The 25,052-nt window shown below is 41.4% G+C and overlaps 1 protein-coding gene across 1 annotated transcript; it reads right to left on the bottom strand.

The window, feature by feature from the left end:
- Positions 1 to 14,026: 14,026 nt before the first annotated feature.
- LOC109954794 (TBC1 domain family member 10A) lies at positions 14,027 to 24,300 on the bottom strand. Its single transcript, XM_020590385.1, has 9 exons — positions 24,096 to 24,300; positions 22,735 to 22,834; positions 21,141 to 21,248; positions 20,642 to 20,748; positions 20,443 to 20,557; positions 18,351 to 18,416; positions 17,639 to 17,828; positions 17,373 to 17,527; positions 14,027 to 16,414 (listed from the first exon to the last, which is right to left on the bottom strand). Exons 1-9 carry the CDS (start codon positions 24,275 to 24,277, stop codon positions 15,896 to 15,898), a joined length of 1,542 nt encoding a protein of 513 aa, XP_020446041.1. The 5' UTR covers positions 24,278 to 24,300; the 3' UTR covers positions 14,027 to 15,895.
- Positions 24,301 to 25,052: the final 752 nt, after the last annotated feature.

The following is a 25,052-nucleotide window of genomic DNA, read 5'->3' as shown; positions in this document are numbered from 1 at the left end:
GTAAACTGAAGCTCCAAACAGGAGTAATCAACAGTGTGAGCACAGGAGCCGCTCCTGTCGTCACACCGAGTCGATTCCCGGTTCCTATGACTTCCTGGAGGTCCCCTGGGTATTTAGAGCTGGGCCAAACACACACTGGATGCATAGTATCAGCTCTGATATGATGCAGTTCATTTGGAGACAACATTCAGGACATTTTAGGGGAATGATGAAATAAACAAAAAATATTACACTTTTATAACCTGGACCCTCTTAGTTTCATGAATGGTGCTGAATTAAATACATTTGGAAGCAAGGAGGAGTGCCTGGATGCATATTTCTATTTTCACCTCCTCTCAGAGGTGAGGGAGGCTCCTGTTCTGGCCATCTCAGCCTCTCCCATGACATCAGAGTGATATCTGAAGCATGTAGGGCAGGGGAGGAGAGAGCTGGGGCCCCAGCTGGACCACCACTATCTTTCCATACAGGTCCAGGCCTCTACACAACACATGTGTGCTGCAGCCTGTCATGGATCCATCCAAGCCTTAAATACCACCACCATGCAATTAGCCAACACACTAGGTCATTAAACCACAAAGTGTTGTTGGAACAAAGTTAATTCTTTGCAAAACAACAGCTCATGTACATTCTATGCTCCATGAAACTGTTAAACTTTGCAACAGCTCCCAGACACTAAATGCAATATATTTGCAGCATAGCAAAAAAAAAGGCCAGACTGATGTGGACCAGCAGCAATATACATGCATTCACCCTTCCTTTTTCTTTTGTTGCTCAGGCATGAGTTGTCAGATCACGTGCACACTATATCTTATCAGTTGCCATCTCACGCTAAAGGTGAAGAGGAACTGGGGCCTCCACAGCTGCACTGCTAAAGGAGGAAATGAAAGGCAGGCTAGAAAATTTTTATAGTCTTCATCATAAATTTCACAGAAAGGAGTACAGCATTGCACTGTAAGTATAATGGCTGTGCACATTGTATGAGTTGCAGAAGCCAGTGGTGTGACCTGACGCTGGCCCCTGACCTACATCCAATGGGAGTGAAGCTCAGCAGTAGCATGCTGCAGTTGATATGACAGCTCCTGCTGGGAGGGGAACAGGCGAGGCATGGCTCACCTTTAATCCCTGCCAGACCGGGCTTCACTAGGCTGGTACCCTGCCTGTAATGCTGGACTCACATTCCTGAACATCTCAACAGTGCAAAAGACCCTATAGAGCAGAGAAAGAGCCCCTGCTGAGCCTCATACAGAGAATGAATCTATACTGTGGTAAATGGTGTCAATCAAATGAAAACTGCCCATATGAGCCTGCAGGTATTTGCTCACACTTTGCATGTGAGCTGGTAATACAGTCATGTGTGCAAGGCCCACATGCAGCAGCATGTGTCAGGTAGCATGTTACATACACAAGGCTTAAGGTGATACCTTTGGGGCGCAATGCCCAAAGCAAATACTGCAAATCTCCAAAGAGCTGAAGAAACAGCAGCAAGGCATTCAGGGGCTCACTGAAAGCAATTATCCTGGCAAGAATACACACATACAAAAACTACGGCCACTCACTGGTGAACGGCTTGACTCCTCAGACTCCGGTTCTCCAAACACACCTTTTTCCTGTTTTCATAAGGAGAAAACAGCAGCACCAACAGAGAGGAAGAGAAGAGAGGCACAGCAGGGTGAAGATGTGGCTGAAGTATCTTTGCAGTGGCCAGGAAAGAAACCCATGTGCTCAATTATGTGTTGTTAGTCATGCTGACACTACTATCAGATTGACAGAAAATAAATCGGCGACTATTTTAATAATTGATTATTAATTCCTGTCATTTTTCAAGCAAATATCTCTGGTTTCAGCTTCTCTGATAAGAGGATTTGTTGCTTTTCTTTGCTATATGTGACAGTAAACTGATTTTTGTTTGGTTTTAAACTGCTGGTTGAACAAAATAAGGCCTTCGGTATGAAGATGTCACTTTAGCTTCTGAGAAGTTACAGCATACATGATCCGTTCATAGAGAGGTTGCCAGAAATCATTACATAATGCCTTGGTAATGGTCCTAGTACAGTAAAGCCAAAGGTTGAACGTTGTCTGCACAAGGTTTCCCCACATAAAGGAAGAATAAACCACTGGCTTTTATCCACAGGCATGAGGTGTGCAGACAGAAAATGTCAACTAAAACATAGACAAAGCAGAGGAATTATTGGGAGATAATTGAGTCAACATGGAAAGGTCTGCAAGTTGCAGTACATGTATGAGATATGATAGAATATGTGGTTTTCAACGTTCCACAGTGTGGGAAGCAAATGAAGGGACACTTTAAAAAGCCTTTAACATCATCAACATTAACTCTGAACTGTCTAGCAACAAACCATCAGTTCAGACTGTATGCACGGGTCAGAATGTGTAACATACAATACTTCATTCAAGTATAAACAGACTCATCCAGCCATGGTGTGGATCAGAAGAGTCAAGGTTCCTTCCTGGACCTCAAAAAAAGTTGCTGCTGGAGTCGATTCCCGGTTCCTATGACTTCCTGGAGGTCCCCTGGGTATTTAGAGCTGGGCCAAACACACACTGGATGCATAGTATCAGCTCTGATATGATGCAGTTCATTTGGAGACAACATTCAGGACATTTTAGGGGAATGATGAAATAAACAAAAAATATTACACTTTTATAACCTGGACCCTCTTAGTTTCATGAATGGTGCTGAATTAAATACATTTGGAAGCAAGGAGGAGTGCCTGGATGCATATTTCTATTTTCACCTCCTCTCAGAGGTGAGGGAGGCTCCTGTTCTGGCCATCTCAGCCTCTCCCATGACATCAGAGTGATATCTGAAGCATGTAGGGCAGGGGAGGAGAGAGCTGGGGCCCCAGCTGGACCACCACTATCTTTCCATACAGGTCCAGGCCTCTACACAACACATGTGTGCTGCAGCCTGTCATGGATCCATCCAAGCCTTACTGGATGAGTCTGTTTATACTTGAATGAAGTATTGTATGTTACACATTCTGACCCGTGCATACAGTCTGAACTGATGGTTTGTTGCTAGACAGTTCAGAGTTAATGTTGATGTCACTTTAAGTGGGATTTAAAATAATTACATGCTTCTTAGCTGTGGGCAATTTACTAAATACTCTCGTGTATTAGATAACACACAGCTAAATAAAATTATTTTTCCCCCTGTAGTGAAAGTTTTGAATAAGGGAAGTCAAGTTATTACTACAGCTAATATGTCTAAAATAGATTAGTATATTGAGGAAGTACCTTGTCTACTAAACCTCTGCAAAACTGTGACTTTTCAGTAGCCTGGCAACTATAATAGGACTGTCACCTTCAGATGTTTCTGATGTTGTAGTTAGAGCAATACTCAGAGTACAAAAAGTTTGGAAGTTTGGCTAGCTTACTACCTACGTAATAACCTAGGAACATTCCAAGCAGCATTATTTTGTGTGGTTACAGGCAACATTATAAACATGTCCTTCCTCATCTAAAACAACCTCTGTGTAGCATTTCCCCACAGTGTTGAAGCCAGACCTGAACATTAAGGTTAGAGGGTGATGTTAGCAGCTCTGCTGGGCTCTTTGTTAACACTGCAGCAACTCCAGCTATACTGGTTATCTGTCACAGTGTTATGTTTTGCAAAGACTGGATGGCTCTAATCCAAAATGCTTTTTCTCTGTTGAAATTACACATGGAACAGTAAAGCTTGAATCTAATAAATGTTGTCTTGCTTGTCCATGTATATGAGTTAAGCATCCAAACAGGGTTATGCTAAAACAAAAATACTAATCTGATCTTGCATTTTTCCTTATATTACTAAGAAGTGGAACCGCCTTACTTTACAAGACCCTTGATATTTAGTTCTGTATATATTTATTTGTATATTTGTTAGTTCTACAGTGATTATCAGCTGAGGAGGATGCTGACTTTTCACCTGGGACATGCAGCGTTAGTCGGTTTTTTAGCAATATACCACATACTGTATGTAACCATCAGACTGATATTTAAGAGCCCTTTACAAGATTCTTGTCCTGTCAAGTGTAGACAGTTTTAACCTAACAGAAACTAACATTAATTAGTTAGGCAGCTACAACTGTCATCTCAGTCTTCAAAATTCAACACTGAGGGTTGTTGGCGATGGTTAAAAAGCTGTTTTTGTCTACTTTTTCTGAAATAAAGAACCCGTATTGTTTGAAAAATTACTAATAATATCCTTGTAAATTGAATAATGTGCTATGTGAGACTGGAAAGCCTAACAGCTACAGTAATTAAGGGGGTCAGTGCTTAGTAAAGGGTCCATTCAGGGCGTATACTATCCAACAGTAATGGCTTACCCTTAGTATTGACTGTGTATCATCAGTTCCATTACAGCTGGGTAATAAAGGCCAGTTGGGCCTAATCTAATTTCAAAGGACCTTTGTCGTGAGACTTCTTTCTTCCAGCTCAGCTTCTCCTGAGTGGCAAATTCTCTCTGAGATATAATTATTCACAGAAGGCCAGAGCTACAGTAGATCTGAGCCTGTAACATGTCTGTCACCTGTTGTTCACACAGCCAAACATCTATACCAGGCCTGTTGCTCCCCCTATTTTTGCTGTGTCTTTGATCAATAATTCTGTGGCCAACCATCCGCCGTCAATGTGTGCACCAGAAAGGGGCCCATTGTAATCTAATTACAGGCCTACTACTGTCTGTGACTGAGCCTGTCGCTGGGTGAGGGGAATCAAATGTTAGCTGCGGCAGGCTTTTCCTAGCGGCCCTTTCAACTGGAACGAACAGCTTGGGAGCACAGCGTGGCCAAACAAAGCTTTCTTCAACATGCTCTGGGTGAGGCTGAACTTTTAAGCACTATTACTGGTGACGTTTCTCTCTGATGGGGGTTCACAGAAGTTAGAAGTAACGTGATTAAGCATCTAATTTGTGATGAAATTGAGAGCACCTGTGAGAGGCCCAAACTGAATCACATGAGTTCATCTTCAGAGCAAGAACATCAGGGCAATAGCATCATGGGAGAGACGGTGACTATCCGAGTCAGTGAGACCTTGTGTTAGGAGCCAGAGACATTGTTTGTCTTGACTGAGATGAAGGATATCAAACACAGTAGGATCTTGAGAGCTTAGATGTGTATGTGTTTATATACTTGCAGATCCATGTGTTGTATGTACAGTATTTACTGCATCCCCCTCCCATCCTGTGATAGCAAAGATAAGCAAAGTTTTATGTGATTTGCAAGTTACAGTTAATCAGTTCAAGATGGCGACCAAGCCAAGGAGGACTTCTCCTGAGGGAGCACTCACAGGAAACACCTTCTCCTTTATTATTTTTCCCGCTGTTATCGCTGGCAGCGCCTGCTTGCTCTCTCCTCTCCTTTCTAATCTCCATGGTTGGCGCGTCCTGCACATCATCACCTCTTTCTCAGGGCCTTGCTCCCTCATGCATCCACCTCCTTCCAAGGCCAATCCCCTCATTCATTCAAAAGCACAGACAGCAAACACTGACTTGCAATCACATTTGACCCTGTTCAGCAAAGCAAGAACTGGTTAGTGCTCCTTATAATTGCTGTTAAATGGAAAGGGCAAACTCAGTAAGGCTGCTCTGACTCACTCATCATTTCATGTGTTTCTTGGTGATTAAGAATTAGTGCTTTCCTCTCATGTGCAACAATCATGTTCTGAGGCCCGGAACAGATGTAAGTGTGGGGTTGAGTTTAGGTGACAACATGCAATCATGGCCACAGCAAGATGTACGAGTTCATATTTATACATGAACACAACCTTAGCCGAAGCTCAGACTCCAGATGTGCTCTAATGTGGCTTCACTAACTCCAGATATTTTGTTCTGTGAAGAGCCTGTTTATTTTCATTTCAGTAAAGTTCAAAAGTCACTGATTAAAATTCAAATTAAATTACAATACGGGCAAACTTTGACTTCCAGTTACTACATCAAAGGGGGACTCAAGCATTGTAACTACAGAGTTTCACTGATTAGATAATTAGTCACCATTAACCCATTAATATTTATGTTTATCTTTTGAAAGTATCTTATAATGTATCTTAGTATGATGTAATCTTAACGTGATTTATGTCAACATAAAATAACAGCTCTTTAGTAAGTGTGGCTGAGCTGAATCTATGGGGGTTTACTCTTGTCACTCTTGTTTTACAGCCTCATTCTCATCCAACCACCATAACAAATGACACTTTCGGTGTTAGTCAAGCAAACCTGCATTGAATGTGCATATATTTAAAATAAAAAGTTATAAACATTGAGAATATTCTTGCAGCTGAGACTGCAGCTAATGCCTTGAGCTGAGCTGCTATTTCATCCACACAGCTCATTGTAAATATCACAAAATCCTAACTCAAACTCTTTCCATGGCAAACAAATCTGCTTTGTGTTGCCCAGTCTATATAGCTACAGTACCCTGCTCAAGTATGCCTGTCACGGTAGCTAGTGGTCTCCAGGGCCAGTTCATTTAGGAGGGTCCCATCTAACTTAGTGAACATCAGAAATGCTTGTTAAGTTTATGGCTCCTGCTCTGTAATACTCAGATTTCTCCTTATTTGGTCTGAATAACACTTTAGCTGTGAGTAGGTTTCCTCATCTCCAGCTGAGGAATCTGTATTGTCTGATGGAAGGGAAACCAAAGAGAAGTTCCAAGACTCTGCAACTATTACAGCAGTTTTCTAAATGTAGTATTGGTCCCTGCTAAATATTGAATCACTTGAAAATCCACCAAAAATAGCATTCAGGTTGACATAAAGCTAGACTATTGCTCTGATGAAGTGGCAATAAGACACTAAAACAAATACAGTAGTGCTGTCTGACTTATTTTAATGAAGAAGGGTTGGTAAAGAAAGAACAGTATTTCACTGAATAGAGCATTATACCAGCATCATCTCCAGATATTCATCTGGTCATGTTGACCTTTAGTAAAAATCAATGATTCCCAACCTGGAATGACCTCTATTATGCTGCTTTATGAATATAAATTAGTGTGATGCTAGTTTCTTAGACAACATCTACCAGCTATGTATAGCCTTACTGCTAATGCACAGTACACATCTCTCACCAACCTCAGTCGAGTTTGATAGTGCATGATAACTAAGTTAGCTAGAAGAGAAGTTAAAACAGATAGCTAAAAGTAAAAAGCTAAAAGATAGCTAAAAATAAACACTTAGCTGAAAACAATTTTTTTAAAGAACTGTTAAAATTGTTAGCTGTACAGTAAGTGAACAGGATAAATGCTTAAACCATCTATCTTCTGTCACTCCCGCTGTTAATATTAACATGCAAGCTCAACCGAAATAACTTAAACACTATCACTTCAATTGTCTAAAAACATAATGTAGCAAGATCCACTTTTATATTAATACTGGACAATAACCAGTTTGAAATCTACTCAAAGGAACAGATCTGAAATATAATGAGTGCCTTGGTGGGGCATTGAGCTGACACTGATCTAAATGGTTCAGCAAGGAGATTTACTAACACCACTGCAGAAGACTATCTACACACAGGGCTGTTTCTATATGCAGTACAAGCAATAACATAAAGCCCCTAAACCATCAGGAGGCCCCATGCTTAGCTCATCTCTGTAGTCCAGTGATATGTCAAAGGCATAATTAAAAAGGGAAGTTTAGTTTGTCACAAAGACCATTCTTTGTGACCAAAGAATGAAATTTGTCATGATCCATGAAATAACTTTACTGACTGGTGATGACATTAAGTGCTCTAGTTTCCTAAAATACAGTGCAGATGCAACTGCAGGTCTAATCTCCAAGAAAAGGTCAAAGTGTTTATTTGTCATATGCACAGTTAGGAAATGTGTTTCCCTGTATGAATATGAAATGAAATTCTTACTTTGCTGTCCACATGAATGCCACAAAATACAAGTGAAATATAAAGTTAGCACGGTTATTTTTTTATAAAATCTAAAGCAGTCTCTTTCGTCTCATTGAGAGTTCCTGGTTTGAAAGAACCGGAAGAAGCTACACAGAAACAATAGCTTATAACAAGAACACAATATAATGCAGATAGAATATATGCTACGTGGAGCCGTGGAGTGTAATTACTCAGCAGCGAGTGTGCAACTATGCATGTGCAAAATGAGCATGTAACAGAAGAGAATTGTAACAAGAAAAGAATTATATTGATATATTGATATATGTCGCATCCAGGACACAGTCAGGTGCAACCAGGCGCTAGCTGCTGTTATTTGGATTTGAAGTAAAAATCAGTGATGCAATACTGTACACTGAACAGTGGGCGTGCATAAATCAAACAAGACCAGATTTCCCATCTTAAATCTGTGTATTCATGATATAGTAAGCTACTTTGGATGAGAGCATTTAACTCATCAAACTGGAGTGTTTTTGTGTAAATCTTTATGTGTCGATGGAAGCCCATCAGTCAAACCGAGCGTTGACAGCTGGAGTCATCAAAGTGACTTTACTGCACAAAAACCCAAAACAATAGCAGGAAGGGGCTGCAAGTCTTCAGGAGATGAGCCACACATAAACATCTTTAAGCTGAATTCATTAGACTGGCACTAAAGTTAGGGGTTAGGGGGTCCCATCCATCCATTTCCTGTTTTTACCTTCCAACTAAGTGGGACAAAGACCTGCATCTGCCAACACCCCTAATGACTCAAAACTTGTGAGCTGCTACTAACACAATCATTCAGTACTCTATTATGGCCAGAGTGGAAGTGATGCAGCCCCTGCATCCCTGGGTCCACACGTGTGCATTGGCAACAACATCATCTCATCATTAGTAGTGACCAGAAATGATGCCAGTGATTGTGTGGCTCTACCTATGAACACAATGGTTTGTTAAGAGTCTTCTTACACAGAGGACATCCTCCCCATATGGCTAAAGGAGCCTGGCTCCAATACTAATCTACTCCCACTGTTTATAAAATAAACAGGCCCCCAAACACGAACCTACAGTCTGCCCAGCTTCCCCCCTCCTGCGCTCTCTATGTTACATCTGGCTGACCTTTGACCTGGACTGTTTGAACTGTGTTTCCTTTCCAGTGCAAAGTGAATGTGGCATAATGGCAAAATCTGCAGTGTAGGTATTTTTTTAGGCAGCAGAAGAGGGGATTGCCAGCATATCCCTATGGAGGTGCCACATGTGGCAGCCGCCATCCCACACATGAGAGCATATAGGGTTACAGCCCATAACTCTGATTATAAATCATATAAAGTCACAAAAGCTTAGTGGTTACTGGAGAAAAGAAGGTTTAACACCTGGACGCCATGCAATTAAAGTGCAAATGTGAATGCATTTGGATAAGGCTCCATTTAGTGGTGTAAAGTTACTTCTAATTACAAAATCTGTGCAACAGCATTACCTTTTCAAAACAAGGGTGTTTTCACACAGACATCCCCAGTAGACATCCCCGCCCCTTCTATCTGGGAGCCTTGAGCCTGCTAGGCCCACTGGTGCTGGAATGAGACAAGAGATAAGCCCATAGTTGGCCTCTATCAACACATGAGGCTTGCCAAAGCGAGTAAAGTTACAGACAGGCACTCCTCCGGGGCTCAGGGACGGGGGTGCTCAGACACTGGAGGCTGCTAATCTGCCCGCAGCAAGCCCGCTGATGCCCACCATCTGTGTCTGTAACTTATCACCCACTGACCAGGAGCCTCCACAGGCACACACACAAGTAAACAAATGCCCAGAGAGAGCCAGCTAATTCTCTACTTGGCTCTGTTAATTACTGATCATCAGTACCACCCAAAAGGCAGAGAACAGGAGAGGGGATAATGAGGAGTCAGCAGTGAATAGAGGCCCAGTGACTTCAGATTGTTTCATTATCCCCTTTACAGAGCAAGTTAGTGTCAGAAAGAAAACAGCAAAATCACAGCGCACATGTACAAAAAAAAACTATTGTGACAGGTTTAATTATCACCAGTAGGGAACGAAGGCCGAGTCAAGTCAACAGTCAAAATAGTGTCAGGAAAAATGTGCTTTTTCCTTACGCTTCATTTACTTGACAAGACTTCACAGCCATAATTGTGCAAGCCTCTGGCACTACTGAGCCAGGGGATGTAGAGGGTTAAGAGGTCGGGAGGATGGGTGTGGGGTGGGGGTGGGGAGGTCAACTGATGGAGATTAAATGAAATGCCTAAAACTCCTCAAGGAGTATGACAGCCACACAGGTGTGCAGCACTTACCCCCACATAACCCCCACAGACCCATCATTTGGAGCTAAAATATCCTTTAGGCATAGAAGCAGGTGATTAGCAGACACAATTACTGGGCCTCACTTACCTTTTCACCATTCACCCATATGTATGAATCTTTCTTGACTGAGACAGCCTTGTTTCTTAACATGATTTGAACCCTAGAACCCCTTATAAATAGTTTTTAGGCTTTTTTAAACATCTGCTAAGGGACCACATGAGAGTGACGGGGGGGTGGGGGGGCTATGTCTTTTTTATTTGTTTAAGGGTGGTTTAAAGTCCTAGGGGAAGCATGAGGGGGTCTCTTAATTTTTTCATGCCCCAGATTTGTATTTTATTGACCTTGCTCTAGTGAGATGTATTGTAAAAAATATAATTCAATAGTTACATCAAAGTGTTAAAAAGTTAACCTACCATACATATTCAGCACAGCACAACCTGTTCTACTAAAGGGTAAAGTGAAATGCTTGTGCTCTGAAGTCCCTCAGCTTTTGCCCCATTAGCCTTTTCAGCTAGAGTGATAATAACTGTTCCTTTAGCTCTTGGTTCAAAAATAAATAGCACACTTTTGCCATCATTTTGGCAACTGGTAATTCTACTCTTGTCATTGCTCTCTATAAAATATTGTTAGAACAGTTGAGAAATTAGGATGGAAAGTGCTGTATTAAAGGAGTGGCCAAACCAAATATTAAGAAGGTTCTTATTTTTAAGAGTAAAACATATGACCCCCCCTCCCCCCAGTAATTTTCGTATGGTCCCTAATGCAGTGTGGTGTGTCCACTGGGAGTAGCTGGAATGAGAACTGTGATGACATTTAAAGTACTTTGCTAAATGCACTCATGAGAATTTCTGGGGTGTTATTCTATGTTAAATTTACCAGTATTAACCATTTATACAGCCATTTGTAGACCATAAGTGGGAGGAAAAGTATACAATGGAAACAGCATAGGTGCCAAAACTACTATTTCTAATGTACACAGATCCTTGAATATCACATATTGGAATAGTTGAGCCTGTAGGCACTACTCCAGACTTAAAAACATTAGCAGGCATTTATAGCATTATTTAACAGTATTCTCTGTTTGGGGTGTTCACAAATAGCTCAGAGCAGCCAGACGATGGAGAAGCTGTGTATGGAAAGAGAAATGTCATGTTTCCATCCAAAAGTAACCTGCACCACCAATGCATGGAGAATAGGCTGATTCATAACATATTGTACAAACATTACAACGCTGTCAAAATAATAGGCAGGTATAAATAATTGGTCGTAAAGTCTTGGATGTTGAAAAGATAAAGGAGAGGAAAATAAAATGTAAGGCTTCTCCTTTGGTAGATGAACATGAAGTCTACACAGGGATGATTCAATTATTCATTCCAGCCCTTGCACAAGGATCACCCCTCATAATGCTCCTTGCACAAAGACTAATGTTTTCCCTGGGTGCAATAAATAACTTTTTATTCCCACTGCCATAGAGAGCTCACCTGCACACACAGTCACAGCGTCTGCCCTCATATTTGTTACTGCAGCTTCTTAATTTGACCTGAACCAACCTGTCATGCTCCGTCAAACGTGGGAATCGGATACCTAAGGAACACAGGCGCCTTTGCTTTGCGTTATGCCATCCCCCCAGTGCCTTAACACACTGAGCCTGGGAGCAGAGAGAAAGTCACCCACATCACATGAATCAAGCACTGTGACAGGGGTCCGTTGGGTCTGGGATCACAAGGAGGATCACAAGTCTCTCTTTTTACTGCACCCTCTCCCATCTCTATTAGCTGGGGATGAGAGAGGCGGGATGGCCCTCTGAAGGGATATATTTCCGTTGATGAAGAGATAAATCAGATCATTTCTGGAGTAAGGAAGGGAGCACAGAGAGGGCCTTCTTGGTCATCCCCCTTTGAGATGTAAATGGCACGGTGGCACTGAAAGAGGGCCAGGTGTCCGATGCAAAGAGGGAAAACGTGAGGGTGCATGCATTCCTCACGGACCTAGACCATTAACTGTTGCTATGCCTCATGTGGGCAAACATCAACAGATCCCATAATGGTCCATAACGTCCTGGTGGAACGACAGTGTGGTTAATAGACAGGTAGGTTACTCTTTTACAAGGTTGTAGTAATATTGACAACATACACAAAATATTCATGCATCCGTTATCTATACTGCTTATCCTGAGACAAGGACTAGGTCCAAATTACCTGCAACTTGCTGCACTCTCTTTTAGTTACTACTATAAGCCCCTGGTGACCAGATGTCAACAGCTGCAGCTCACGCTTTGCAGGACAATTAGAAATGAGTTATCAGGCTTACTGAGGTCACCAGAGTAGCAATTTGCCATGAACTATTAAAAGCCTTAGGCAAAACAAATATCCCATACTTCAAGGAGAAAAGAGGCATTTGGCAGTTCAAACAGTAAATTAAGAAAAGAATAGCAACCTACCATTAGTCTAAATGAGGAGTGACCCCTTTGCGGGAAACCGTTTAAGCTGAAGGGAGCCCTCAAGGAGAAAGGTCAAAAAGTTGAATCCTTACACTCCTACAAAAGTGGTCATACAGATAGACACCGTGCCATGGAGCCCCATTTGATAGGGCTTGTACCACAGAGTCCATGTGACATGACAGATTTGACACAGTGCATTATTAACCTACATATTGGAGAGAAAGAAAATGTATCATTGTGGTGTAAATTATACTAATAGTCATTATACTAATCTTTAACAGTGAGGTTCTAAGGCTGCTTTAAAATCTTTGTACCTGCACTGCTGTTTAGCAAACATTAGACTAGTAGGCCAACATGTTGGCCCCCAGGAAGTGGCAAGTTAATTTAGCTTACCATAAATACTGAAAACACTGTGAAACTGGGTAACAGCCAGATTCTACCCAAAGGTACAAATATGCCTACCAGCATGCCTAAAAATCACCTATTAAAGTCAAATGATAGCCCAGAACATACCCAACAACTTTTTCATACAAATGAGATGCAAGGTGTTATTTAATGCCATACTAAGCTATGCTGTTATCCAGTTGTTGGCTCCATATACATATTTAGCATAGCCTACAAATAAAGCGGTATCAACCTTCTCATCTAATTATCAGTATCAAAACTAATAAACAAATTTTCCAAAAATCTAAACTACGCCAAAACAATTCTTTTAAGCCATGACACCCCTTTATTTATTTAGTTTTTTTAAATGATATCCATCAAGCCCATAATACAGACATGCAAGTCTGCGTGTTATGTAGACTTTTACAAACTAACAAAACAGACGACACAATTTCAAATAAGCCAGGAGTTTTAGGCTATGCTGATGTTCAGATTTGCAGATAAATATTGAACTTCAAAGAAACAATTAGCTAAATACGGAGTATGATAATTGTTTAAAAGTTATTTAGTGGTTTTGCTCAGTCCAACATGTTCTACAAAAAAAGCCTCAAGCACGGCATGGCTCTGTATTTCCCAAAGAAGTGAGGCTGGTTCTTGTCACATCATGCCATTTAACTGGGGCACTACTGCAAGGATCTTAAAAGGAATTTTAATTCAATGGCCATTGAAAGGTCACTTTAAAATGGCATGTAAAATGTAGTTAATAAAATTCTTTTTTATAAGGTGAAACATCCTTAAAAATGTACATAACATAAAGGAACACACCTTTGGTGCACCCCTGGTGGCTTCTTAAAACAGCTTCATTTCAAAGTGATGACTCCGCTGCCCCACCTGCTGGTGTTTAGGAGACATCGCAAACAAGCAGGCAGAAAGGTCAACATGTCAAAATACATTTACTCTCACCATACTACAGGATTATGGGCTTATGGTAATCAGTAAACATGGACCACAAATGTGTAACAAAGTTTTATTTGTAAATTTAAACTCAAGATGATGCATAGTGCCCCATAGTTGTCAAACTTTTTTTTAACACTATTGTAAATGGTACAATAATACCAATCTGTCTTTAGAGAAAGAAAAACATTTGTCACAAAAGTTGCAAATGAATACTTCCTAGTGTTACAAACATTGATCTGAAACATACTGTCCTAACTGCAAATGATTTAGAGATGTCACCTCTGTGGCTTCTGTAACTGCTCAATAAAATAAAGCATTATACACTGAAAAATAGACTTCATTACAAAACAAAGTATTTTACATGCTGTATCTACACAGAGTATTAAATTAAAGTAGATCAGTGAAATAAACCAAGCGCTCAAAAATCTACTGCATACTGGTGAGTGACTGCTTAAAAATGTTATTCCTTTAAATCCCATTGCTTTTTGTAAATAATCTAGCAGTTTTTTATATTATTTAAACAAAAAATATTTAATGTGCTTATGCTTGTTATATACTCTTTGTCCAACACGTTCCTCAAAAAAGCCTCAACCACTGCATGTCTCTCCATATTGCCCAAAGAAAAGAGGCTGGTTCTTGTAAGAGAAATGCTACAAACATCCCAGTACATCTTGAGTGATCCCATGATCTCTCTTCGCTGTACTAACAAAGTAATCCTGGCCACAGGTAGTGGTTGCACACCGTCTCAAACAACAGTCTTGATTTTCACTTTGGAAATTCTAGCACAATCTAAAAAAAGAATAGACCCAATGCCAAGAGGAAAAGTCAGCACCATTAGGTAATTTGCAATCACTTGCTGTCCAAGTTGCAACAGGCAGCACAAGCACAAACACATATATTATACAGATCCTTATTTGGCAAAGACAGCTTTAGACAGGAATGTGTCATAGAGTGAGGAATGTCCAGTGTTCTCTCCTCTCCGCTGCCCAAGTTAACATGAATTACTGCTGCACTAAAGTGGCTGCAAGTGCCTGGCACAGTGGCTACTGGAGTTCATACACACTTAAACCACATTAATTCAACTGACTGAAAAAAGTAATCATTTGTGCACTAGCAGGGCACGCACAAATTTCATGTTTAAATTGATCTTTAAATAAATAATGCCTGTACACATGGTGTGACTTATTTTCAGCAATTCAGGAAAATGATTGTCTATTCAAATCTAAGAACAAAAAACATGAAATGCACAAATTTCCCCACTGGAAAAAAAAAGGTACACTCTGTCTCAAAAAAATATCCCAAGCCTAATGAATCCCATCCCTACTGTAATCAGCTTTCTGAACAGGTAACCTAACAGGATTTATGGCTGGAACTGCTGCGAGGCTGCCCTCTAGTGAACCAACCCACCAGTGAAGTTAATGGCTGAGGAAGTTGAAAAGCATGGAGTTTATATCAGGAATGTACATCCACAGTTGTGCAGTATTACTAATTTACTCAACAGTGTTGAATCTGGAAATGTACAGGAAAATCTTATAAGCCTTATAAGTTCCATTTCAACCACAGCTGTGTGGAAGAAAAAACAAACAAACAAACAAACAAACAAAAAAAATCACTTTTTTTCCCAGTAAGTCAGTAACGTGCTTCCATTACAAACAGAATACCAAGACTTATGGTCTGAATGAAAGCATTACGAAGAGGTAATAGCATCACATGAATAAAGTGTGTAAACTGTGTGTAGTTTTACACTTAGCAATGATGCTTTAGTGTATACCAGTAATATCATAGGCAAAATGGTGTTTAACATGAATAAACATATACAAAAAATGTCAACATTAGTGATGCTGGCCAGTCAGAGACCTTGGTAAGGATAGATCGTTGTTGGCTGAAGGGCGCTGGTCCCTCGTCCACACATACTGGCTGCTGTAGAGCTACAGGTACGTATCCAGCTCTGTGCTGCTAAGGCTCTGTGTGGATTGCTGATGAGGAGAATCTTTGGCAGGGGCAAGGTCTGTAGGAGGTGCACAGTGCTGGTGAGGTGAGAGTGTTTCAGTTTGTGGCACAGTTTGTGGCACAGTCTCTGGCGTCTTGCTGGTGACCGGTGGCATGGCAGGTGGGTCTGAGGGTGGAGGTGAATGCTCATTTGGAAGAGGGTAAGGGTTAGGGACCTCCATAATGGGCTGGGATTTCTTCTTGCTCTTCTTCTTCATGCTCTGCTTCTCCTCTTTGCCCTTCTTCAGCTGCGAGGTGGGCTGAGGCACCTCAAGTACAATGGTGGGGTTCTGCTTCAGATCCTGGCGCCTGGGTGGGTCAGCCAACAAGACGAGCCGAGCACCGTGCATCCTTGGAGGCGGTTTGAGATTGAGCTCTCCACGGGTCTTCCTCCAGCGCTTCAGCTGGGTGTGGTGCTCTTTTTCCACATCTCGTGATGTCACTGGCACCTCTAGAATCTGCAACAGGAAGAGATGCATCACCAGGTCACAGCAGATCATAATCAAAGAAAATGTGATGAAACAGGATCAGCCTCTGCTGGAAAATATGCTCTTTCTATGTTTCATAGTGGTAAGAATGTGAACTTTGTCAGTAAATGCCAAAGGGTCTTGGGGCTGCTGTGGACACAGTGTCACGCACAGCCGAGACAGGCCTGTGTATAAGAGAGGCATTGTTAGAGTGGACAGACACTCACAGAGGAACCAGACACTGCCGGAGCAGCACTCTGGTCAGATTGTCTCTCTGTCACTTTATTTCTCCCTCAGACTCTCTGCTGTTCCATTGACTACATTTGTGAACATTTAGTGTTCTCAGTTCTCAAACTACATTTTCACAAACAGTAACAGCACAATGCTGCATCATTTAAGGATCATGCCAGAACAAACAAGCTTGGCCTCCCATGTGTAATGCTATTTACATTGATTAAGTGTGGAAAATGCTCCACTACTCCACAATAAAATAAAAGCTGGTATGATGTTTCTTAGGAATGAACAGGTGATGTCTAGTAGTGCTGTATCCAATTCCATGGTTGATGCAAGTGAACAGCAAAACAACAACTTAAAAAAACATTGGAAACATATAAGTAATTGTTACAAATCAGCTAATGAAAATCCAAAATCACTGAATATCACTTGGGTTGTACTTTGCATCAACTGTCATTGTAGCCTCAGATAAGCAAATCTAAAAATATCATGTGAATGAAAAAGGAAACTTTTCCATGCATTATGTATGTTTTCTGTAGGACCCAGCCCTTGTGTGACATGAACTTTCCTATTTAGCTAATTTAATTCCTGTCTCTGGTGGAGATTCCCTGCACAAACAGTTATGCAAGGCGAAGGCTTGCAAACAAGAGCACATGTATTTTGGTCAAAGGTTTGTCTCCCCAGTCACTACACCATGCTGCTCCTCTGCTCTTACCTCTCGGACGAGGAAGCCCTCCTGCATGTAACGAGGTTCTATGGCCCTTAGAAGCTCCATGGTTTCATACTGGCCCTGGCAGGCCTTCAGCTTCTCTCGGGTTCCCAGCATACACTTCAGCAGCACCAAACCCACACGGAAGATTATCTTTACTCCTGAGAGAGGGAGAAGAGCCAGGTAATTGTGTTGTAGAGCATGAAGACGTTCTGATGTACTGCTTCAACATCTAGTACCAGTGCAAATTCAGCACTGTAAACCACTGTTACCATCACAGAGGAACATGTCCCAAACACGCAGCACAGACGACCAAGGCAGCGTTCTGGAGAAGGCACACATAAACCATTCAGTCATGTAGAGGATGGGGTCGATCTTGTGCTTCTCCAGATGGCGGAAGGCTAGTGGGGAGACGCGCCGCAGCAGAGCAAACAGGATCTCTCCATCTAACTGTATAGCTTCCTGAAGGAGACACAAGTAGGACGGCATTAACAGAGTACTGTTCTCTGTACTGTCAGGACTGAAACCCAACATGCATGTGGATGTTCAGACATTAAAAATACACCAGTCCACATGCATCGCCAAGTGTAAATAGTTTCCCTCTGCGCATGACTAACCATATTATATAACTTCTTTCATAGCTTTATGTTATACTTTTATGAGGAAGCATTTCATTGGATCTTGCTTCAGTTATAAACAAATTACAAAATAAAAAGCAATAAAGCTGGACAGTACTACAATACAGTTCACTACTATATAGGTGAGTAAGTAACCTAATGTTCAAATTGGGGTCTGACAACTCCTCATTGTTTCATCAGTAACTTATAAACACTAAAGTCCTGTTTCTGCCAAAACAAAACTGGAATACACCCCAGACAGTTAGTGTGAACAGTGTTTCACCGTTTGTGAAACAGCAACGTCACATGAAGTCATATTCTCTATGCATGTCCAGCATCTTGTGATGGCGTTGTGTTTCATTCTCACCAGGCCAGGACTGTAGTAGCCTGGAAGATACTTCTCACAAATTTGGACCAGCCCCCAGAAGGCATCCTGTGGAAGTGATACAGATGATGTCATGATCTGCTCATGTAACAGGACATTTCTCTGTGTTCATGTGGGAGTTAAATAATAAAACTGAACATTGAGCGTGGACTTGATAATAACATGTTTTTTTTAAAGCCAATACATGGACAGACATTTTGTGACACACACATAAATACAGAGTTTTGCCAGAGATACTACTGTGCACTTCATTTGAATACATGCCTTACGGGCACAGTACGAACCAGAAAATTTGCCTACCCTTCATATAGTCACCGCAGCAGCTAAGAGTTGATCTATTTTTCAGTCTCTGGATCAGCTCCAGGACTTATCTCCATATATTTGTACAGTCTATCGCTCTGCTGTTCAGCTTAAAAAGACTTGTCCAAGGTCACAAATTAAAACAGAGCTGGAAAGGCACGTAATTTCTAGTTGGAAGACAAAAATAATAACAAGCCTTCGGAACTTTGTCTTTTAACACTGGGGCAGACGATAAACAACTCCACAGCCAACGCAAGCTTATCAGCACATGCGCAATATAAAGAAGACAGTTTTTATGGTGTTTGTGATAGAGGAGAAGTTACAGCACCTCAGCGGGCATGTGCATGAGCAACACAGCAGCAATAGGGGCCTGAGCCTGGCAGTATCCCTCCTCAGGTCTGTACAGAGTATAGGCCTTAAGAACACGAAACAGGTCCTGCTGTCTGCACAGGATCAAAACAAAGACACGCAAAACCGTTAAGACACTCATCACTTCCAGTGTGTAATGCTGCTTCACGTCAGCTTACCCGTGTCCTCCCCGTGACACAAACATCTCATGGAAAGGAAACTGTCGATGGAGGTCTTTCTCAATCACATCGAGCCATTTGGGGTCCCCTGACTGGCTATCCAGTTCCTGACAGAACATTGACGAGATGTGACATCTCTTTAGTGCACAGTAACAGCAATTTGGGCTTTCAAAAAATTCAGAAAGTGATATTCTAGAAGATTTAATGATCACGGGAAATACCTTTTGCATTAAAATACCTGTATTTAAACAACAATAAAAATTGTCACAGAGAATAATTGTTGTATCACTGACCATAAAAACAACCAGTGATTTTCCATTGTATACTGAATGATCTAAATGTGAACTGGCTCCAGTCCAATGCACAAAAAAAATCAGAAGTAACACTGGTGCATGCCCAGTTTCAGTAACACTTTCAAATGAAATTTAAAAATGAAATGAGCCCATATAACAGCATCGAAAGAGCTGTAAAGAGGAAGAGAAAGAAGCTCTTCTCTGACCTGAAACTTTCCTTGGTTCTGCTCTTTCTTCACCTTCCCTCCTGACAGGTAGAGCCATGCACGCCCTCGCAGGGCAGGAGGGATTCCTTTCTGGCACCGCAGCCTCACCTAACCCGCAGGGGGACAGGGGTTCCCCAAATCAAGCATGACATAAAGGGAACAAGAGCAAAGAAGGCACGAGCCATTATGTAAGCTGCTACAAACAGTCCATCATCCTATTACTTGGTATTGGCTGCTTTTTTGGAAACATGTGAAGTGCAGTTATCCGTTTAAATCTTTGAATAACAGCTCATATTTCGATGAGTCAGTAAAGCCACAGTGTATTACAACAAAGTTCTTATACTCAATCAAACATCCACTTGTACTTAGGTAAAATGAGCACAACTGATCATCAGTTTTGTTTAACAATTTATGACCTTGATGAGAATTTTTACACTGAGGGTAATGTGAAATTCACATACACCCACCAGCCACTTTATTAGGTACACCTGTACAGTCATATGCACTCAATGCAACACTTCCACCTTAACATCTGTGTTTATTAAGGTCAAAATCAATTAAAACAGAGCTGGAAAGGCACGTAATTTCTAGTTGGAAGACAAAAATAATAACAAGCCTTCGGAACTTTGTCTTTTAACACTGGGGCAGACGATAAACAACTCCACAGCCAACGCAAGCTTATCAGCACATGCGCAATATAAAGAAGACAGTTTTTATGGTGTTTGTGATAGAGGAGAAGTTACAGCACCTCAGCGGGCATGTGCATGAGCAACACAGCAGCAATAGGGGCCTGAGCCTGGCAGTATCCCTCCTCAGGTCTGTACAGAGTATAGGCCTTAAGAACACGAAACAGGTCCTGCTGTCTGCACAGGATCAAAACAAAGACACGCAAAACCGTTAAGACACTCATCACTTCCAGTGTGTAATGCTGCTTCACGTCAGCTTACCCGTGTCCTCCCCGTGACACAAACATCTCATGGAAAGGAAACTGTCGATGGAGGTCTTTCTCAATCACATCGAGCCATTTGGGGTCCCCTGACTGGCTATCCAGTTCCTGACAGAACATTGACGAGATGTGACATCTCTTTAGTGCACAGTAACAGCAATTTGGGCTTTCAAAAAATTCAGAAAGTGATATTCTAGAAGATTTAATGATCACGGGAAATACCTTTTGCATTAAAATACCTGTATTTAAACAACAATAAAAATTGTCACAGAGAATAATTGTTGTATCACTGACCATAAAAACAACCAGTGATTTTCCATTGTATACTGAATGATCTAAATGTGAACTGGCTCCAGTCCAATGCACAAAAAAAATCAGAAGTAACACTGGTGCATGCCCAGTTTCAGTAACACTTTCAAATGAAATTTAAAAATGAAATGAGCCCATATAACAGCATCGAAAGAGCTGTAAAGAGGAAGAGAAAGAAGCTCTTCTCTGACCTGAAACTTTCCTTGGTTCTGCTCTTTCTTCACCTTCCCTCCTGACAGGTAGAGCCATGCACGCCCTCGCAGGGCAGGAGGGATTCCTTTCTGGCACCGCAGCCTCACCTAACCCGCAGGGGGACAGGGGTTCCCCAAATCAAGCATGACATAAAGGGAACAAGAGCAAAGAAGGCACGAGCCATTATGTAAGCTGCTACAAACAGTCCATCATCCTATTACTTGGTATTGGCTGCTTTTTTGGAAACATGTGAAGTGCAGTTATCCGTTTAAATCTTTGAATAACAGCTCATATTTCGATGAGTCAGTAAAGCCACAGTGTATTACAACAAAGTTCTTATACTCAATCAAACATCCACTTGTACTTAGGTAAAATGAGCACAACTGATCATCAGTTTTGTTTAACAATTTATGACCTTGATGAGAATTTTTACACTGAGGGTAATGTGAAATTCACATACACCCACCAGCCACTTTATTAGGTACACCTGTACAGTCATATGCACTCAATGCAACACTTCCACCTTAACATCTGTGTTTATTAAGGTCAAAATCTTTCAGTTTTGGTGAAATTGTCATAAATGTATAAATTCAATTATATGTTATTATTGAGGTCATAGTTAAAGGTGGTGTTATACTGGACTACATTATATTCAGAGGTGTTCCTAATACTCTGACCCTCTCATGTATGTAGCTGGGGAGGACAAAAATATAGAGACACCTCTAAATACTGTATAATGTAGTCTAGTACTTCACAAGAAGTATCCGAGTACAGATGCAGCTATAATCTGTCATAGAGAAGTACAAGGCATTGTTTACACTACAGATTGATTAACCAGATAGAAAAGATAATATTGCCATCTTTATTACACTTTGCATTGCCATTTCTGGACACTTTTATTCACTATTTCTAATATGGAGCTGGCACACTTCCCAAACAAGAGGACCATTTCTGCTGTAAAGCTGATGTAAAACAAGCAACAAATATATGAGCACAATAAAGGATTAAAAATTCAGACCTTCTCTGTATGGCCTCTGTGCCTACCTGCACCACAGGAAAACTGCTTTCTTCTCAGCTTAATGCTTGTCAATTAGAAGAGCTGCATTGCACTTGAGTATAGCTATAGTTTACCCACAGCAACTTTATTTTAGAGTTTTCTCAAAGTCAGGATAGCTCCACTCTAAATCAACTCACAATGTGTCACGTTTTTGACAGGGTGATAAAGGGATGGGTTGTGTCCTGCCCTGCTGCTCACTCTGGGAAACAAGGTAACGCAGCTTTGTACTGAATCGCCGAGAGCAATTCACAAGAAAAACAGTTAGACAAGTGCAGCTGCAAACAATGTCTTGTCCTTGTGCAATCAAATACTTGAGCAACACCATTTCCATCATCTGAGCACATATACAGTACAGAACTACTCAGGAACAAAAATCTGCCACCTGGAGACAATGGCAGTAAAGCTCAGACACCAATTTTAGAAAGCAACAACTTAGAAAGAATGAAACCAAGTCATATCTGGTCAATCTACATGGCCAGCACATACAAACCAGCCACCTGACGTTTTGTGCTACTGAGTTAACACTTGGCACTGACCTTATCAAATCTCTTGATCATCCACTTGTCCCAGTGGTTGAGCATGTCCAGCCACTTCACCTCCCTGTGCCTGAGCACCTCTGGAGGCACATCCTGAGCTCTGGAGACACATCAGAGAACACATTTAAAGGCCTCACTTTTAAATCAAGATTAAATCAAATGAAACCAAAAAAGATTCAACTACAGTTTAAATACAGTTCTCAGTTTTGAAGAGGGCACATGGGCTGGGTGATAAAAAGATATGTACTAAAGATATGCAATAAAGGCAGCTGGAGATAAACATCCAAATTACATACACATAAAAGGCAGTTGCACAGTAACTAGCAGGCTCCTGTATGTTGGGAGGGTGTAACAGGAACAAAAAAACATCCTATGAAAGCCTGTTTGTCTTTCTGCATGTGCCATCAGATCTGTGTGGCCACTGCTCATATGCAAGCAGCAAACTGTGATGAGTCAAAAATAACAACTAGTAGACTGTTTTGAGGAAGATGGTAAAACAAGACTAAGATAGAGCCCAACCCGTTTAATCTCAGAGAGCTGCAGTCAGGCTTTGTCTTCCATATGATGTAATTTAACTACAAACATATACAAGCACAAAAAATTAAGGGTTTCAGATTATATTCTCCAGCAGAAAAAAACAACACAGGCAAGTATAACCCACAATATGGATGAGGTCTGCTGCTTTACTAAGCTATGTAATTATCTCATAAGCACAGGCCTGTAATTGCAGGGTTCAGGCATCTTCAAAGAACTTTTATCAATGTTATACCATGGTCTCAGCTTCCTAAGACTTGAGTGTCTTGGCTTCCAAAGAGTGCCAAATAGTGTAAGCTAAAATCTTGGTTTGTGACTACCGATAAAGCTGAACCAGAAGAGGCCCTCTAGTAACGGGGCGCCAGAGCGGTGGCTCCAAGTCTGCCAAAACTCCAAGAAACAGGCAACTCCCAGCCAGTGCCTGGCACACCTTTCACTATTTCAGTGCTGTAATATGCAGGCCCTGGCTTAAAAAGGGGCAAAAGACAGGGCTTCATGTTATCGAATAAAGATGCTACTTGTTATCACTCTATCTCCATCTGCTTCCCTCTTGCTTTTATATTTGCCATGCTGAGTGAGGCAAACAGCGGATTCAAAACACACTGTGCCACGCAGAAGGTTGGGAACTCTGTTGTGCAGGGGCAACCAGACAACAACGCCAACACTGTGATATGGCATTATAACTAGGTTACATTAGTCGCTAGCTACAATACAGGTCTCTAGGCTTTTGCTGAACTGGTTTTAAATTGTACTACTGATTTTAGTTAGCCCAGAGTAAACTGGCAAGAGAACAGAGGAAGTTGATGGGAGTGAGCTGAAACACTTACAACTCCTCTGAGTACTGCTGTGCCCCACCAATAAATCCATATTTATCGGTTCGTCTGTCGCTGGTGAAGCCGTTGATCTCTGAGTCGGATCCCAAAGAGCTTTCATCGTCGATGTGGCTGCTGTTAATAGTCCGGATACTCCTTGTGTCCACTGACTGGCGGCCGTTCCCTATTTTTGCCATGGTAGCAAGAAAGCTAGCTCGCTAGCTAACGTCAGCGAGCTTGTTGACAGCCCGAAGTCAAAACTGCTCATCTGCATATGTTGTCGACTCAAACAGCACCGACGCCATGATTTGTAGACGTAGAGCAAAATTTTAAACTTCCAACTACTTTCTCTTTAACTGTTATCTAAAGCTACAACTGTCAGGCCACATCAATTGTTATGCGTTAGCTAGCTGGGTCAAGTTGTCTTATCCAGATATAACATAAGCTAGTTAACAGTGGGTTACTAACGCAAAGTCAGCTGTAACTGCTCGCGCCAGCGTTATTTCTATACAGACCTTACATTGAACAAACTACAGCAATATTATCAGCTTGGTTTTCATATTTTAACTAATTTTAGCTGGCTAAGAGATCAGTCTTTCATGTTCTCAGCCAACGGCGGGTCGTCTCGCCGTCCTGTCATCCGGAGTGTCTTGAACAGATTTCGCCTCGACCAACAACCAGTCCGTTGTCCTGGTTTGGTTTTAGCGTCATAATGTTATGACTACCCCTAGTGGCTGTCCTGGAAAGTTAATCTTGTCTGGAGCACTTACAAAGTCGACGGCCTGGATTTAGGTCTCCTGTGCTGCAACCATCTAAATCTAACGCTGAGCACATTCCCAAGCAAACCACCTATTCTGTTGTATTTAGTCTACATCACTGACACTGGGCGTTTGTGCACTTGTTAATCCATGTTGTGCTAATCACATTAAGTAGTTTCTGACCACACACCATCATGAAATAAAGAATTTTAAA

This window comes from Monopterus albus, unplaced genomic scaffold, assembly GCF_001952655.1.
Source record: "Monopterus albus unplaced genomic scaffold, M_albus_1.0 scaffold12.1, whole genome shotgun sequence".
Lineage (NCBI taxonomy): Eukaryota > Metazoa > Chordata > Actinopteri > Synbranchiformes > Synbranchidae > Monopterus > Monopterus albus.
The sequence above is the reverse complement of the archived record's forward strand: the minus strand, read 5'-3'. Positions and strand labels throughout refer to the sequence as shown.